Source organism: Diabrotica virgifera, chromosome 7 (assembly GCF_917563875.1).
Source record: "Diabrotica virgifera virgifera chromosome 7, PGI_DIABVI_V3a".
Classification (NCBI taxonomy): domain Eukaryota; kingdom Metazoa; phylum Arthropoda; class Insecta; order Coleoptera; family Chrysomelidae; genus Diabrotica; species Diabrotica virgifera.
In genome coordinates this window covers 78384965-78401239 of record NC_065449.1, presented here as the reverse complement: position 1 = coordinate 78401239, position 16275 = coordinate 78384965, and the positions used below count along the sequence as shown (strand labels likewise).

Sequence of the window (16275 nt, the reverse complement as noted above, 5' to 3'; positions counted from 1 at the left end):
GAATCCACAACGAAACCAAATCAGAACAGTCAGACACAGGCAGCATAAATCCGGACCCCGGAAGTGTCATAGGTTTTCGAAACGGACCCTCAGTGAAACTAATTGGTGACCCCTGCTGTAGATGATATAAAAACTATGAGTCAAGATAGTATTTACCATGGTATAAAAACGATTTTAGAGGATATCACTAATAAATAACATGTACCCAGAACTTAAATCATTAAAAATTTTACAATGGAACGGTAGATCCGTTGTTTCGAATAAAAATAGTTTAAATATTGAATGGGTTGCATGTGAGAGTTCATTTTAAATGAAGTAAAAGACAGACGTACTCTCAATGATTGAGAGTACGTCTGTCTTTTACTTCATTTAAAAATAGTTTAATTCATTTTTTAATAACTGAAAATATTGATATTGTATTATTAAGTGAAACCTGGTTCAAACCAAAAAATTATACATTTAAAGGTTATAATGTAATTCGGGTATGCAGGTGTTGCAATTTTAATTAAAACAACTATTAGCCCAATAAATGACCGTTTTGGAGTGTAATTTCTAGGGGCAACTCCGAATTGCATGAAAATTTGGATTTAGGTTCTACTTACTCTCCACTTCAAAGTTGAATTTGTGCCGTTGGTTGCTTTTACATGGGGGGTGACATTTACCCATTCTCGGGGGGTGAAAAACGCGTGTTTAAAATAAGGCCGGAAATTGATAAATTGACTTATTTAAAGCACCTTTTGTTCTATAAAGTTTTTTATGTAAGTCAATACTTTTCGAGTTATTCACGATTTAAAATGTTGATTTTTTGACAAAAGAACTACGTTTTCAAACCGTTTTTCCCAAATAACTCAAAAAATAAAAATTTTATCGAAAAAAATATTTTTAGCAAAAGTGTAGCCTATAAAAAAACGAAAAAAACGGTGTACCAATAAAGTCCACAAATTGAGTAGAAGCAAAGTTGTGGCTCATGAAAAATACGTTCTTATTCGTCTAATTCCAAATCGAATAATTCAACGCGAAATCACCGAAGAAAGAAGCGTTTTTCGGGAAAACCTTATGAACATTTTTAAAGTTTCGAAAAAAAGCTTATTATTTGTTTTTCACAAAAGTTTACAGCATCAAAAATAAACGAGTTAGACTGAAAAAAAAGTTGGCCCCTTTTTTCGGTAAAAAAAAATCGTGAAAACCTCCCTCTATTTAGCACCCTAAATGAAATTAATCGTTTGGCTTTACCATCTATTCTAATTGTATGTGTATTGTTTATATGATCTGTAAGTTTGATTGGTTTGAAGTGCTTATTTTTGAAAACATTTGGTTTTATAGTAAAAAAAATTTTAAAAAATTTTGAAAAATTTCATTTTTTCAAAATAATTTAAAAGGTATAAGTGATAAGAAAAATCTTAGAGAGTAAAAAATGTAGGTTTTGCTATTATAAATATGCTAGTTTTATTTTTTTCTTCGTAAGACAAAAATTGGTTAAGATATGGCTGTTCAAAATTTGCATACACTCGTGATTAGTGACCCATTCAAGCTTTCTCAATCATAACCCTTTCATAAATAAACACTTTAAACCGGTGAGACTGACAGATCATATAAAAAATAGATAGGTAAGTAAGTAGTTTGTAAAGCGTTAGCGATTAATTTTATTTGGGGAGCTAAACACGGTGAGATTTTCATGATTTTTTACAAAAAAAAAGAGGGCCAACTTTATTTTGAGCGTCACTCGCTTATTTTTAATGCTAAAACTTTTGTTAACAATGAAAACAAAGCTTTTTATAAACACTTTAAAAAAGTTTAAATGGATTTTTTCCGAAAACTGCTTAATTTTTCGGTCATTTCACCTTGAAATATTCGATTTGGAATTAGACGAATAAGAACGTATTTTTCATGAGCTACAACTTTGTTTTTATTTGATTAGTAGACTTTACTGATACACCATTTTTTTGGGGTTTTTATAGGCTACACTTTTGCTAAGAATATTTTTTTCGATAAAATATTTACTTTTTGAGTTATTTGCGAAAAACCGTCTGAAAACGTAGTTTTTTTTTTCGAAAAATCAGCATTTTCAATGGCAAATAACTCGAAAAGTATTGACTTAAGTAAAAAACTCTGTGGATCAAAAGTTGCTTAAAATCAGTCAATTTATCCATTTCCGGTCTTATCTTGAACGTATGTTTTTTCACCCCCGAGAAGGGGTGACTGTCACCCCCTAAGTAAAAGCAACCAACGGCACAATTTCAACTTTGAAGTGGAGGGTAAGTAGAACCTAAATCCAAATTTTCATGCAATTCGGAGGTGCCCCTGAAAATTACACGGTATCGCCGGATTTCCCGTTCATTTACTGGGCTATATACCATTTCGTGAAATAAATATTAGAAACAATTTTAATGAGGGAATTTAAGTTTGCGGTGCTATCGTTAAATGTAACACAATAGAATTAAGTTTTTTATCTATATATAGACCACCAAATATTAGTACATCCAAAAACGACTGGATAAATGTCTTCTCACAAATCAAATCACCTTTTTTAATTGGCGGAGATATGAATGTTCATCACTTACTATGGGGCTTACTGCGTAATGATCCAGTTGGTAACCAAATTGTTAGCAGTATCGAAGACCTAGATCTTTTAATTTTGAATAATGGTAAACCTACATATCTTCCTAGATATGGTACGCAAAAATCTATGATTGACATTTCACTCTGCACAGCTAATATATCCAGTAAATTGACTTGGTCAGTTTTATCTGACACCTTAGGCTCGAATCATTTTTCTAGAACTATGAATTTTTCAATAATCAACACCTCACAAGAAATAATTTATCCAAAAAGCAAATGGAATATCAAGAAAGCCGATTGGTCCCTGTATACATCCTTAATTGAAAACATGTTTTCCAACTACAATAACTCTTTCAATACTTATCAAAATTATAGTTTTCTAATAGATTGCATTAATGATGCTGCAATTGGATCTATTCCTCAATACAAAATTTTTAAATCCAAAAATCGATCGCCTCCAACATGGTGGGACCCAGAATGCGATCTGGTAATCAATGACAGAAAAGAAGCATTAGCATTGTATAAACGTTCACCAAGCCTTGATAATTATCTAAACTGTCAGAAAGTTATTGCTTATACTAAAAAACAGTTGAAACAAAAAGCCAAAGCTAGTTGGATTAAATGGTGTTCTAATTTAAGCAAAAATACCTCCTCTAAGGAGATTTGGTCACAGGCCAACAAAATAAATCGAAAAGCACCTATTAGTATAAAACCCTTCAATGATAATCTATTAGACAATTTTTTAATAAAGTATGTCCTACATTTGCTCAAAATTCACCTACACAACCTACACAAAGTCATCATTCAAATAATCACTTCCTGTTAAAACCATTTTCTAAAACTGAATTAGATTTTGCCCTTAAAAACCGCATAAATACTTCTCCTGGTATCGATCACATAAAATACCCCATGTTAACCAACCTAACAGATGTTGCTAAAAAACTTCTTTTAAATATCTTCAATGATATCATCCAAAAAAATATAGTTATCGATTCTTTCAAAACATCTTAGTTGTTCCTATCCTTAAGCTCGGAAAAGACCCAAACATCGTATGTTCATATAGGCCAATATCCTTACTGTCTTGTATATTTAAAACTTTAGAAAGGCTTATAAAATTTAGATTAGATTGGTGGTTACAAAAAGAGAATTTACTTCCAGTAAACCAGTTTGGTTATAAAAGAGGTTTTGGAACTCTAGACGCTTTAACAACACTTGTTGTAGATGAACAGAATAACTTAACTAAAAATAACTACTTAGCAGCACTATTCTTAGATATTGAAGGAAGGAGCATATGACTCCGTTTGTTTATCAATCTTAAAACATAAAATGGTAAATTGTTTTCATACGCCAATTGCTTTCGTTATTACAATAATCAGTTTCTATACAGATAGGGTAATTTACATCAGAGATCATAATAACAAACTAATAGGTCCTCGACATAATTATCACGGTATACCACAAGGCTCAGTATTATCACCAATTTTATTTAATCTGTACACCTCTGACATACATAAGATGCAAATAAACAGCATCCCATTCAAAATCATACAATATGCAGACGACTTTTGTGTCTATGCGGAAAGCAAGAAATATGAAAACGGTATGCGAAACCTAAGTACAGTTTGTAGTTCCCTCTTTCCATGGTTCTTAGAGAACGGCTTAAATGTATCAATTAACAAATCAGCAGTATCTGTCTTTACAAGACACAATCTTCCTATAAACCAAGATGTATTACTTAGTGATCAATCTTTTACATTTAAAAATAATGTCAAATATCTGGGCCTCATTCTGGACAAAAAACTAACTTGGAAACAACACATACAATATATGCTGGATAGATGTAGCAAAGGTATTAATTTCCTTAGAATGACAACTAGAGTGTGGTGGGGCTGCGATGTTGAAACATCTTTATTGTTTTATAGGACTTATATACGATCCATTATAGATTATGGTGCTACTCTCTACGGTTCTGCCTCCAAAAACCTTTTAAGAAAAATTGACGTTTTACAAAATTCTGCCTTGAGAATCTGTTTAGGTGCTATGAGATCTACTCTTATACAACCAATACATGTTGAAGCTTCTGAACCTCCTTGGGAGATTAGAAGAAATTTACTAAGCGAAAAATGGGTACTTAAGCACACTACAAATTTCGAATTATTTTCCTGTATATGTCATCTTACCGAATCAGATCTTACTCACAGGTATTGCAGTATTGGATTAAAAAACCATCTCCGCCTTTATGTACTGCATTACAGAACAATCCTATTTTTTCAAAGAAATTAAACACAGTAGACAAAACCTTAGACTACTTTGCTCTCTTCCATAAAATTGATGTAATAATACCCACATACAACGAAAACAACATAATCAGCAACAATATCCTCAAATCTATTTTGAACTGCTACAGTGATGCAACAGTTATATACACAGATGCATCTAAATCAAGAGAAGGGACTGGCTGTGCTTATTTTTTACCCTCAGGAGGTTTCGAATTCAAGTACAAACTTCTCAATGAGTTTTCAATTTTCTCTGCGGAATCATTGGCCATACTCGAAGCGTTGAAATATATTAAAAACTCTTATACTTACTTACTTACTTAGCCGTCCTCTTGTACCTTACGGTGTCGAGGTTAAAAACTCTTATACTAAAAAAACGTTAATTCTTTCAGACTGCCTATCAGTTTTACAGAATATCAAAAATACTTTTTTGCCCAAAACATTTAGTAACCCTTACATGTCATATTTTTAATAAAGGATATGTTAAAGCATTTAGAAGACTCTGGCTTCAATATAAAATTTATTTGGGTTAAGGCACATATTGGACTCAAAGATAATGAGTATGTAGACTACTTAGCTAAATCCAGTATAACATCAGGCACTTTATTGTCATATTCTTTATGTGTATCAGATGTTATTACTATTTTTAAAAGAAACCAACTATCGATATGGAAAGATCAATGGAATCTTTACTGCTTAACAAACCCCACAAGCCACAAGATACAGCACTTTACAACCAGTGATTCCACAAAGTACCTGGTTTAAGAGTTTTAAAGCTCCACGTAAATATATAACGACTATAAATCGACTACGTTTTGGGCATGCTTGCTATCCAAGTCATTTATATAAAATAAATGTGATTGAAGACGATAATTGCAAACATTGCGGAAAGCAGGGTGAGCTTGATCATATCTTCTTTGGATGTACTAAGTTTCAACAGCATTCAAACTCTATCTATATAAATTTAATTAAACTTGATATGAATGCACCATTCAATATCCAGTCTCTGCTGGCTACAGGCTCACAACAAATATACAATATCATTATAAATTTCTTGTCAGATACACGCATGGTATACATAATATATTTGTACTCGGGCATGATATTTTTTATGATTTAAGTTCAGATTTGTATCCTTTTTTATCATAAATGTTATATCACTTTATCAGAGATCCATTATTGTTTGTATTGTAATATTATTGTATTGTATTATTTATTGTATCACTATATTGTTTCTGTTTAATTTTGTATTAGGGATAGGATTGTATATTCTTTATTGCAACGAAAAGCAGTGTACACGAATCAATACATACATCGGAGGTAGGAAATCCACTGAGAGCTGGAAAATTCTTAGAAATCTACGCAAAGAGACAGGAAAAGAACTTGTAACTGCAATATCACCGAATGAGTGAAAGGAGTATTTCAGCGACCTACTGACAGAAAAAAGAAATGAATTCGAAACATTAGAACCATCCCAGTACACAGTAGGAGTAACAGGATCTCCAATAAGGCTATCCACCAATGAAATTAAGAAAGTATGTACCGAACTAAAAAACGGTAAAGCACCAGGACCTGACGGGATTCCATCCGAGTTAATAAAAAACGGAACTCAAAGACTTTACGAGCATATAAGGAAACTACTACAAAGATGCATCGACAACAAAGAAGTCCCACAAGAATGGAAATTATCGTATATGTCAGCAATATACAAAAAAGGAGATCGAAAACAATGTGATAACTACAGGGATATTTCCGTTACACCAACAATCAGCAAAATATACGGAAGGATGTTAAAAAACCGAATAGAAGATGAATACAAGGAAATGGAGGCAGAAGAACAAGCAGTATTTAGAGCCGGAAGATCTACAATTGACCACCTTTTTGCAATCACACAAGTCATGGAAAAGAAAACAGCGGTTAACCAAGAGATTCATTTCGTATATATTGATCTGAAAAAAGCATACGACAGCGTACCTTTGGTAAAGTTATGGGAGGCAATGAAGAATACAAATATAAACATAGAAATCATAAAAATAATTAAACATTTTTATAGCAACACGACCACGAGAATTAAACAAGGAAACAAACTCACCGAAAGACTTCTGACAAATAAAGGGCTCAAACAAGGATGCTGCCTCTCTGCAACACTTTTTAAAATACATATATTTAGAACAAGCTCTTAAAAATTGGAAACGGAAATGCAAGAACATGGGACTCCCACTAAATGACCATACACTACCATACACTCTTTGTTTCGCAGACGACCAAATACTAATAGCACAAGACTACGATGATATATGCTACATGACAAGAAAGCTAATAGAGGAATACAGGAAATGGGGACTAGAGATCAACATAAGAAAAACCAAATATATAAATATCGGTGGAATGCAGCAGGACTTGATACTAGAAGGAGGAGAAACAATCAGTAAATGTAACAAATATAAATACCTGGGTATGAAAATCACGAATGATAGAACACTGGACGGAGCCACTAAAGAACGAAATACTCAGGGCAGGAAAGCAATTACGCTCCTAAACTCAGTACTCTGGGACAAGCAGATAAAAAACCAAAACAAGAAAAAGATCTATAACGCCGTAGTGAAAAGCATCATAACATAGGTACAGCTGCGAAGTATGGCCTATGAAGGAAAAAAGCAAAACGAATGTTAGATGCCAGAGAAATGGATTTCTGGAGCAGAGCTGCAGGAAGATCAAGAAGAGAACATTTCACCAATGAACGAATACGAGAAATAATGAAGGTCACACATACAATAAATGACGAATTCAATGAACTACAACTGCAATGGTTTGATTACGTACAAAGAATGCACGAAGACAGAATCCCAAAACAAATACAAAACTGGAAACCGCAAGGTAGAAGAAGAAGAGGTAGACCGAGGAAAAGTTGGCAGGCAGGAATAAACAAAGCCATGGATGAAAGAGGTCTGCAAGTAGATCAATGTGCGGACAGAGAGGAATGGCGAACTGGTATCGGAAGACGGAGAACGTTGTAAACCGATAATATATATATTTCCTATTTTGAAACTGATGCTTTTCTGGCAAGTACATCAGCTCTTTCATTGCCGTATATTCCCCGTTGACTGGGAACCTATACTACAGTTTGTAACAAAAATGCAGGTCATAAATTAAATCACATATTCTGGAACCAAAAGTAGTTCGATTGAACCTAGCTTATCTCCGTACAAATGTGCACATAAAAACGTTACAGCCCTTTGAATTTACAAAATGAAAATCGATTGTTTTCAATATATCGAAAACTATTAGAGATTTTTTATTGAAAATGGACATGTGGCATTCTTATGGTAGGAACATCTGAAAAAAAAATAATAGTGGAATTTGTACATCCCATAAAAATTTTATGGGGTTTTGTTCCCTTAATCCACCCCCCAAACTTTTGTGCACGTTTCAATAAAATTATTATTTTGCTCTTAGTATTTTTTCGATAAGCCAGTTTTATCGAGATACGGCTTTTCTTTTAATATGTTTACAAAAAATTGTCTTATAATGAAAAGAGTCCTTATATTTTTCAGAGAAAAAGTTATCGGAAGCAAACCCCTAATCACCACCCTCATTAAAATTAGTCATTGACCTTATTTGGTCTTCTTTATTTATGTATTATTAATAGGTTCTAGAAGTTTCACCGGCTTAGAATGATTAGTTTTTACAAAAATGGAGTTAAAAGCGAATAACGAATTTTTGTAATTTTGAAAAAATGGCCTTTTCCTCAGAATAGGAAGATTAGCATCAGAGCTACGAAAATATGTTTTAATATGAAATTGTAGGTTATTTAATTTTTAAGAACCTGGTTTGCAAAAATTTTTCTAACGCCAAAAATTCAGTGAGCTATTAAAAATTAAAACTTGTAATAGCATGCAAAAACCACCTTTACCAACCCTTTCAAAGTAATCTCTTTTTTCAACTGAAGATTTTAAAAAGATTTAATATTAATAGGCTTATAGATCTTGTAAAAACCTACAAATTTTTTTTACCAAACTTTCTTAGAAAAAAAAATAAAAAGTTACGGTTAAAAAATCAATATATTTTTTTGAAAAAAAAAGGAGTAATCAAATTGGAAGCATAATAATGTAAGTTAGCGGTATTTTTAGTCATTGGCTTTATTCATTCTTCTTTATTTATGTATTATTAATAGATTCTAAAACTTTTACTGGCTTAGAATGATTATTTTTTAAAAAACTGGAGTTAAAAGCGAATAACAAATTTTTGTAGTTTTGTAAAAATGCGATTTCCTTCGGAATAGAAAGATTAGCATCAGAGATACGAACAAATGTTTAAATATGAAATTGTAGGTTATTTAACTTCCAAGAACTTGGTTTGAAAAAAAATTTTCTGTGGCAAAAATTGAGTTAATCGTAAAAGAGTATATTATCCAAAAACATTGATTTTTTCGATATAAAAATAACACTTTCGATAGCGAATAAATCGAAAACTGTTAATTTTATCAAAAAAAAATGTATAGAACATTTTTTGCTTAGAATTAATGTTTTTATCAACTTTTGCGGTCAAAATATAATAAAAAATTTCCACCCCCAAGAAGGGGTGGCAACCACCCCCCATGGTAAAAGCGCTTTTCGGCATCATATAGATTTTGATTCTTGGACTATCCACTACTTACCTACTTACTCTCAAAATTTCAAGCAAATCGATCCATTCTGTAAAAATTTCGAGGTGAAAAGCTTCGGTTCCTCGACTCTGTTGGACTTTCCTTGGACTCTGTTCATATTACCGAAAATTCTCGTAGGTGACTACTTCTTCTTTCACGTCAAAGGACTTTGTCTTTGTAGGATCTATCCACGGAATTGTCGTAACACTAGGTGAAGAAAACGTTATTGCATATTTTAGTAAAACAATAGGAAAGGCAGAAAAGAATTATTGCGTTAGCAAAAAAGAGCTCCTAGCTAATAAAAGCTCTAGAACACTTTCATACCTTCCTTTATAACAGAAATTTTATAATCAGAACTGATCATAACACTTTGCAGTGGCCAATGAATTTTAAAAATCCGGAAGGACAAGTGGCTCGGTGGATAGAGAGACTCCAACAGTATAACTTCGACGTAGTACATCGAAAAGGGCGTCTCCTTAACAATGCCGATATTCTTTCTAGGCGACCCTGTTTAGAACGACAATGCCGACTTGAAGAAAAAGAAAACTTAATTGAAGAAGTAAGTCTCCAGGCAACCACAGTTACACAGGAAGATGATGACCAAATTTCCTTGAAAAATCTCAAGAAGAGTCAAAAGAAAGATAATGGCTTAAGAGTCATACGAGAATGGATTAAAAATTGAGTAAGACCTATTTGGCAGGAAATATCCAAATACAGTGGAACTATAAAGGCTTACTGGGCTCAATGGGAATCTCTATATCGTTCGAATGGTCTATTAAATCGGAAGTGGGAAAGTCCCGATGGAGTACGTATAGTTCAACAAGTGGTACTGCCAAAATCACACATTAAAAGTGTGTTGCAAGACCTTCATAGCAGCCTGTCTGGAGGACATTTTGGAGTAAAAAGAATACTGGCCAGAGTTCGAGACATATTTTACTGGGTTAATTGTCACCGAGATGTAGAAGATTGGTCTAAGAAATGCGATTTATGTAACGGTTAAAAAAGGCCCTAGAACAAGAAGTCGTGGTAAAATGGCACAATATCTTTCCGGAGAGCCTTTTGAACGACTTGCAGTAGATATTCCGGTCCACTCCCGCTGACAGAGAGATGAAACACGTACTTAATGGTTGCAATGGACTATTTTTCGAAATGGCCTGAAATTTCACCCCTTCCTAATCAAGAAGCGACTACGGTAGCAGAAGCATTTATAACACATGTCGTATCAAGACATGGAGTCCCTTTAGAGTTGCATTCTAATCAAGGTCGAAATTTTGAGTCATAATTATGGCAAGAATTAATGAAAATCTTGGGTATTAAGAAAAGTCGAACTACGCCTCTCCATCCACAATCAGACGGAATGATCGAAAGACATAATGGAACTATTTGTCAATATCTGTCAATGTTTGTTGCTGATAATCAAAAAGATTGGGATACCCTAATTCCTCTATTCCTGTTAGCCTACAGAAGTTCTGAACATGAAGCAACCGTTTATTCTCCATCAATGATGATCACCGAAAGAGAAATGAAGCTGCCTCAAGATCTTATTTTCGGAAGATTGCCTCCCTGCGAAGAAGAACCTTCATTCCCGACGCGACGTACATAGCAAACTTAAGAGAAAAATTGGAAAAAGTCTACGCATTTGCTCGTAAAAGTTTGAAGCTCCAAAGTGATAAAGCCAAGTTCAGGCTCGATGTGTACGCTACTGGGACAACTTTCGAAAGAGGTGACCCCGTATGGTTATACAATCCCACACGTAAGAAAGGACTTAGTCCGAAACTTCAACGAAACTGGGAAGGCCCGAACACCATCTTGAAGAAAATAAACGATCAGTTTTCATCTAGAAGTAAACCCAAGGTAGTTCATATCGAGAGATTAGCCCCATATCATGGAACTGATCCACCTTGTTGGCTTCAGCCAGACCCTGATAGACCAGTTATTCGAGACGAATAACTATAAAGGAGGGAGCAGTGTTACGACAATTCCGTGGATAGATCCTACAAAGAAAAAGTCCTTTGACGTGAAAGAAGAAGTAGTCACCTACGAGAATTTTCTAGATATCATGAAATAAGCCAGAAATGTCTGGTGACGTCTAGAACTTCAGAAAATCTATATATAGGTACACATGTGTTTGATATTTTAAGAATAGTTGTAATTCAGTTATTGAAGTTTACGTTCGTCATTGTGTTTGAATTGTAATATTTGTTGGAGTTAAATAAAATACGAAGACGAAGTAGTTTTCAATCCTAATAGTAAATTATTAATATTGAAAATATTAAAAATATTACTGAAAGATTTTTAAATTGAAAACTTATTGGTACACTTTTCTTGGTGACACCTCCAAGACTTCTACAATTTGCAAGTCAAATGGATGCTGCAGTGAAGACGAGAGGGAAGGAATTCTACAGGAAGGAATTTCCTTCCCTCTCGTAGAATTCCTTCCCTCCTTCCTTCCCTCTCGTCTTCACTGCAGCATCCATTTGACTTGCAAATTGTAGAAGTATTGGAGGTGTCACCAGGAAAGTGTACCAATAAGTTTTCAATTTAAAAATCTTTTAGTAATATTTTTAATATTTTCAATATTAATAATTTACTATTAGGATTGAAAACTACTTCGTCTTTCAATGCCATATGGCGCTAGCCACCTACTATCATCACTTCAGTTGCAATGGGTGGGAGAACCTCTCGATACGAATCAGTTAAAATATGGAGAACAGTGCCTACGTTCCTTCCGATGAAGGCTCCAATAAGAGCCGAAAATCGCGATTCAAGGGGCTGGACTGCACTCCGTATTCCGTATTGAAAAGTAAGATTGTTTTGCCTTCGCATTGCAACTGAATAAAAATGGCATACATTTTTATTTTAAATAAAATATTTTAAAGAAGTTGTAACAATATTATGATGAAGTAATGAAGATGAAGATAACATTATGATGAAGTACTAAGCCCCTTTGTTTTTTCATAAAAATTTGATGGTTTTCTGAGTACTTACGATAGTTGAATATAAGTTTTTAGAACTTCTGATGTTTTTTTTTGTTTTCTGGTTATTAATTATTAATGTTTAAATACATTATCTATTATAATTGTATTTTATTCTAAAAATAATTTTAGGTGCATGGAACGAAGATGGAAAAACTCCCAGTATATGGGATACGAAGAATCATAAAATTCCTTCTATAATAGAAGATAATAGCACAGCAGATGTGTCTTGTGATTCATATCATAAATACAAAGAAGATGTAGCTCTGCTTAAAGAACTTGGCGTGTCCCATTACCGATTTTCAATATCCTGGCCAAGAATTCTACCAAATGGTAAGTATTTCTTTAATATATTCTTTCCTTTGCCATTTTATAATATATTTAATACAGTAGACAAATAATTATAGGCCAGGGTAATAAGACAAAAATATACCCTGTTCGTGACACTCGAGCAGCCAGGGTACTGAAGCGTTTTTTCGACAAGTAATACCTATAGGAACAAATTGTAACTATTTCCTGCGTAGGATCTGGCGGCCATTTTTATTTATAAACAATTAACTGTCAAAAAATGGCATTTTTCACTTTTTTTTTTTCAAATCAATGGAAAACAGTGAAACTTACGATATTTTTAGTACAAATATCTTTGAGATTATGGAAAAAGCTTTAAAATGGCATGTTACAAAGTTTGATATACTCATTTATTGTTAATATAATTGCGAAAAAAGGTCGGAATTGCAAAAAAAATTATTTTCGCAATAACTGCTGTAAAAATTAGTGTACAGGTTTGAAATTTTTGTCAGATGAGGGTTCTTTGGTGCTTAATATATGATAAAAATTTTAAAGCGATTCATTCAATTGTTCAAATTTTATTCGAATTGTTTATCTCAGTGAGCATTTTTTTTGCACTAACATAAGTCAGAAAAAAATGAAGTTAGAACCATTCCACAGATGTCAAATGGAAGAGCATGAACTATATTTTCAACTTGGTTTAAAAAAGCGAATAAAAAATGCATTAATTAGTAATAAATAATTGTGCAAAAGTATCGTAAATCTTTCCTTATAAACTTTTTGAATAACTTTTTCCAAAAAAATTAACTTTTTAACCCTGTTTTAAGTGCACAACTACCAATTAATGTTATTTATATCATAATTGATAAAAAATTGTAATAAATATATATAATTTCTTATATAACAAAATAAAAAGTTTATAAGGAAAGATTTACGATACTTTTGCATAATTATTTATTACTAATAAATGCATTTTTTATTCACTTTTTTTAAACCAAGTTGAAAATATAGCTCATACTCTTTCATTTGACACATGTGGAATGGTTCTAACGTCATTTTTTTCTGACTTAGTTATTTAAAAAAAAATGCTCTCTGGGATAAACAATTTGAATAAAATTTAAACAATTGAATGAATCGCTTTGAAATTTTTATCACATATTAAGCACATGACAAAAATTTCAAAGCTATACACTAATTTTTACAATAGATATTGCGAAATTAATTTTTTTTGCAATTTCGACCTTTTTTCGCTATTATATTAACAATAAATGAGTATACCAAACTTTGTAATATGTCATTTTAAAGATTTTTCCATAATCTCAAAGGTATTTGTACTAAAAAAACCATAAGTTTCACTGTTTTCCATTGATTTGAAAAAAAAGGGAAAAATGCCATTTTTTGACACTTAATTGTTTATAAATAAAAATGGCCGCCAGATCCTACGCAGGAAATAGTTACAATTTGCTCTTATAGGTATTACCTGTCGAAAAAACGCTTCAGTACCCTGGCTGCTCGAGTGTCATGGAAAAAACCTTATTACCCTGGACTATTAAGGCAAAAATATAAACTCATTATCTCTACACATTGTGTTTCGCATACGACCAGGTGGTGATGGCTTAAGATGAGGAAGATATCAGTTACGTGGTAAGAAAGCTAAAAAAGGAATACAGAAAGGTGTGCCTGGAAAAAAATATGTAGAAAACGGAATAAAAAATAGATTGGGACTAACAAGATCTTGTACTGTACAAGAGAACTGCATCGTGTAATCTGGAATAAAAATACAAACAAAAGAAACAAAAATGCTATAGGTATAGTCGATTCGTTAATCTGAGACACAACTGTCTACACTACAATCACAATAAAGATGCAATAAAAATAAACAAGCACGAGGAGCACTCCCAAATCATGATTTGGGAGTGCTCCTCGAACATCCAACGTGCCTTGGTTTGTATATTTCTATATATATAGTGCATTTTTATTGTGACTTTAGTTTAGACAGTTTGTTGTGTCTATATACAATAATACGAAATATCATGACATATGCAGCAGAAATTTGGATCATAAACAAAAATAAAAACAAAGAAGCATTCGAAGAAGAAACGAAGAAGCGATCGAAATGGAATATTGGAGAAGATGCTGTGGCCTGACCAGAAGAGACAGGATATCAAATGAAGAGAAAAAAAGAAGAATGAAAGTGCAAAAGGACGCCCTGCAGTAAATAGATAAAAGAAGACAAAAATGGTACGGCCACGTTCTTTTTTCTTCACGTGAGAGGATCTGTTAAACCTTTCTCTCAGGTTTCTAAGCCATATGACGTTCTTCTTTGACCTGGCCCGCTTCTTCCGTTTTCCTTGCCTTGTATTAGTAAATGGAGTATATTATATCTCGTAAGGTGGCGTATAAGATGGCCAAAATATTCAAGTTTGCGATTCTTAACTGTTCTGACGACATCCGTAACTTTACCCATCCAATACATTACGAACTAAATGAAACACAAAATAAAAAAATCTACAGTTTCGTTTTGATTTAAATCTGTCTCCCTCCATCCTCCGATAGTACTATTTCTAGGTCTATCTGTTGTCAAGGAGGCTCCGCGGAAGACCAATTTACACCAACACGACCGTAGTTTCTCGTTATAAATTAAAACTATTTATATCGCAGTATGGTTAGAACCAGTGGGGGCTGGTGACTCAAAAATTTGGTAGTTCTGCAGTATTTTTTGGTTTTTTTTAATTCAATATCTTTTAATCGTTGTATTTTACAGCGAGGCTTTTAGTTTGATATTTTACACCATATATTTATTCATTATATATCTATTAAAAAATAATAAAGAACTTACCGATTTTCTTCTTTTCAAATTGAAGATAAATCCAATTATATCAAAAATAGCAATGGTACATTATGGCACACTAGTAATTGTTTTATAGTTTATGTTTTTAGTAGAATTTTATCGATAAATACGCGAAACTAAGGAATGCAAACGAAAAAACACTACAAACAAAATCGCCACAACAATAATTGCATTATAGGGTCTTACGAACTAACTACACACAGAGCCAAATATATTATTTTTTTTATAAATAAGCTCGATTCGTCGATTTTTTTTTAAAGCAAACTTGTCTATAACTTTTTCATTAAAGTTTGGTATTTCTTTTATAAGTGTTTTTTCTACTGACAACATGGTTAATGCTACAAGTCGGTCTTCAGTCATGGAATTTCTCAAGAATGTTTTAATCCGTTTTAAACTCGAAAAGCACCTTTCAGCTTCTGCCGTACTCATGGGCACTGTAATTAGAATTTGAAGCAGTTTTACAGTTTCTTGAAAAGGCTCTGTTAAATTATTTTCAATTAAAAATTTTAAAAAAGGTATTGCCCCATTAATGTCTCTACAGTCTCTTCTAAAATAAATAACAGATAATTCAGTCTTCAAGCGCTCCCTATCTAAATTTGGATATGACGCGCAAGTCAGGCTTAAATTATCATCTGGGAAATTAGCACAATAATTATCAAATTGCTCAGGATAAAGCAATGA

At 32.8% G+C, this 16275-nt stretch overlaps 1 protein-coding gene across 2 annotated transcripts in view; it reads left to right on the top strand.

Moving 5' to 3' along the window:
- Window positions 1-16275, top strand: part of LOC114346509 (myrosinase 1) — a 68988-nt gene that overhangs the window by 17710 nt on the left and 35003 nt on the right. For both annotated transcript variants that reach the window (XM_028297257.2, XM_028297249.2), the window contains exon 3: window positions 12588-12788. In XM_028297257.2, coding sequence (XP_028153058.2) covers window positions 12588-12788 — 201 coding nt within the window. The remainder of the gene's footprint in view (window positions 1-12587; window positions 12789-16275) is intronic.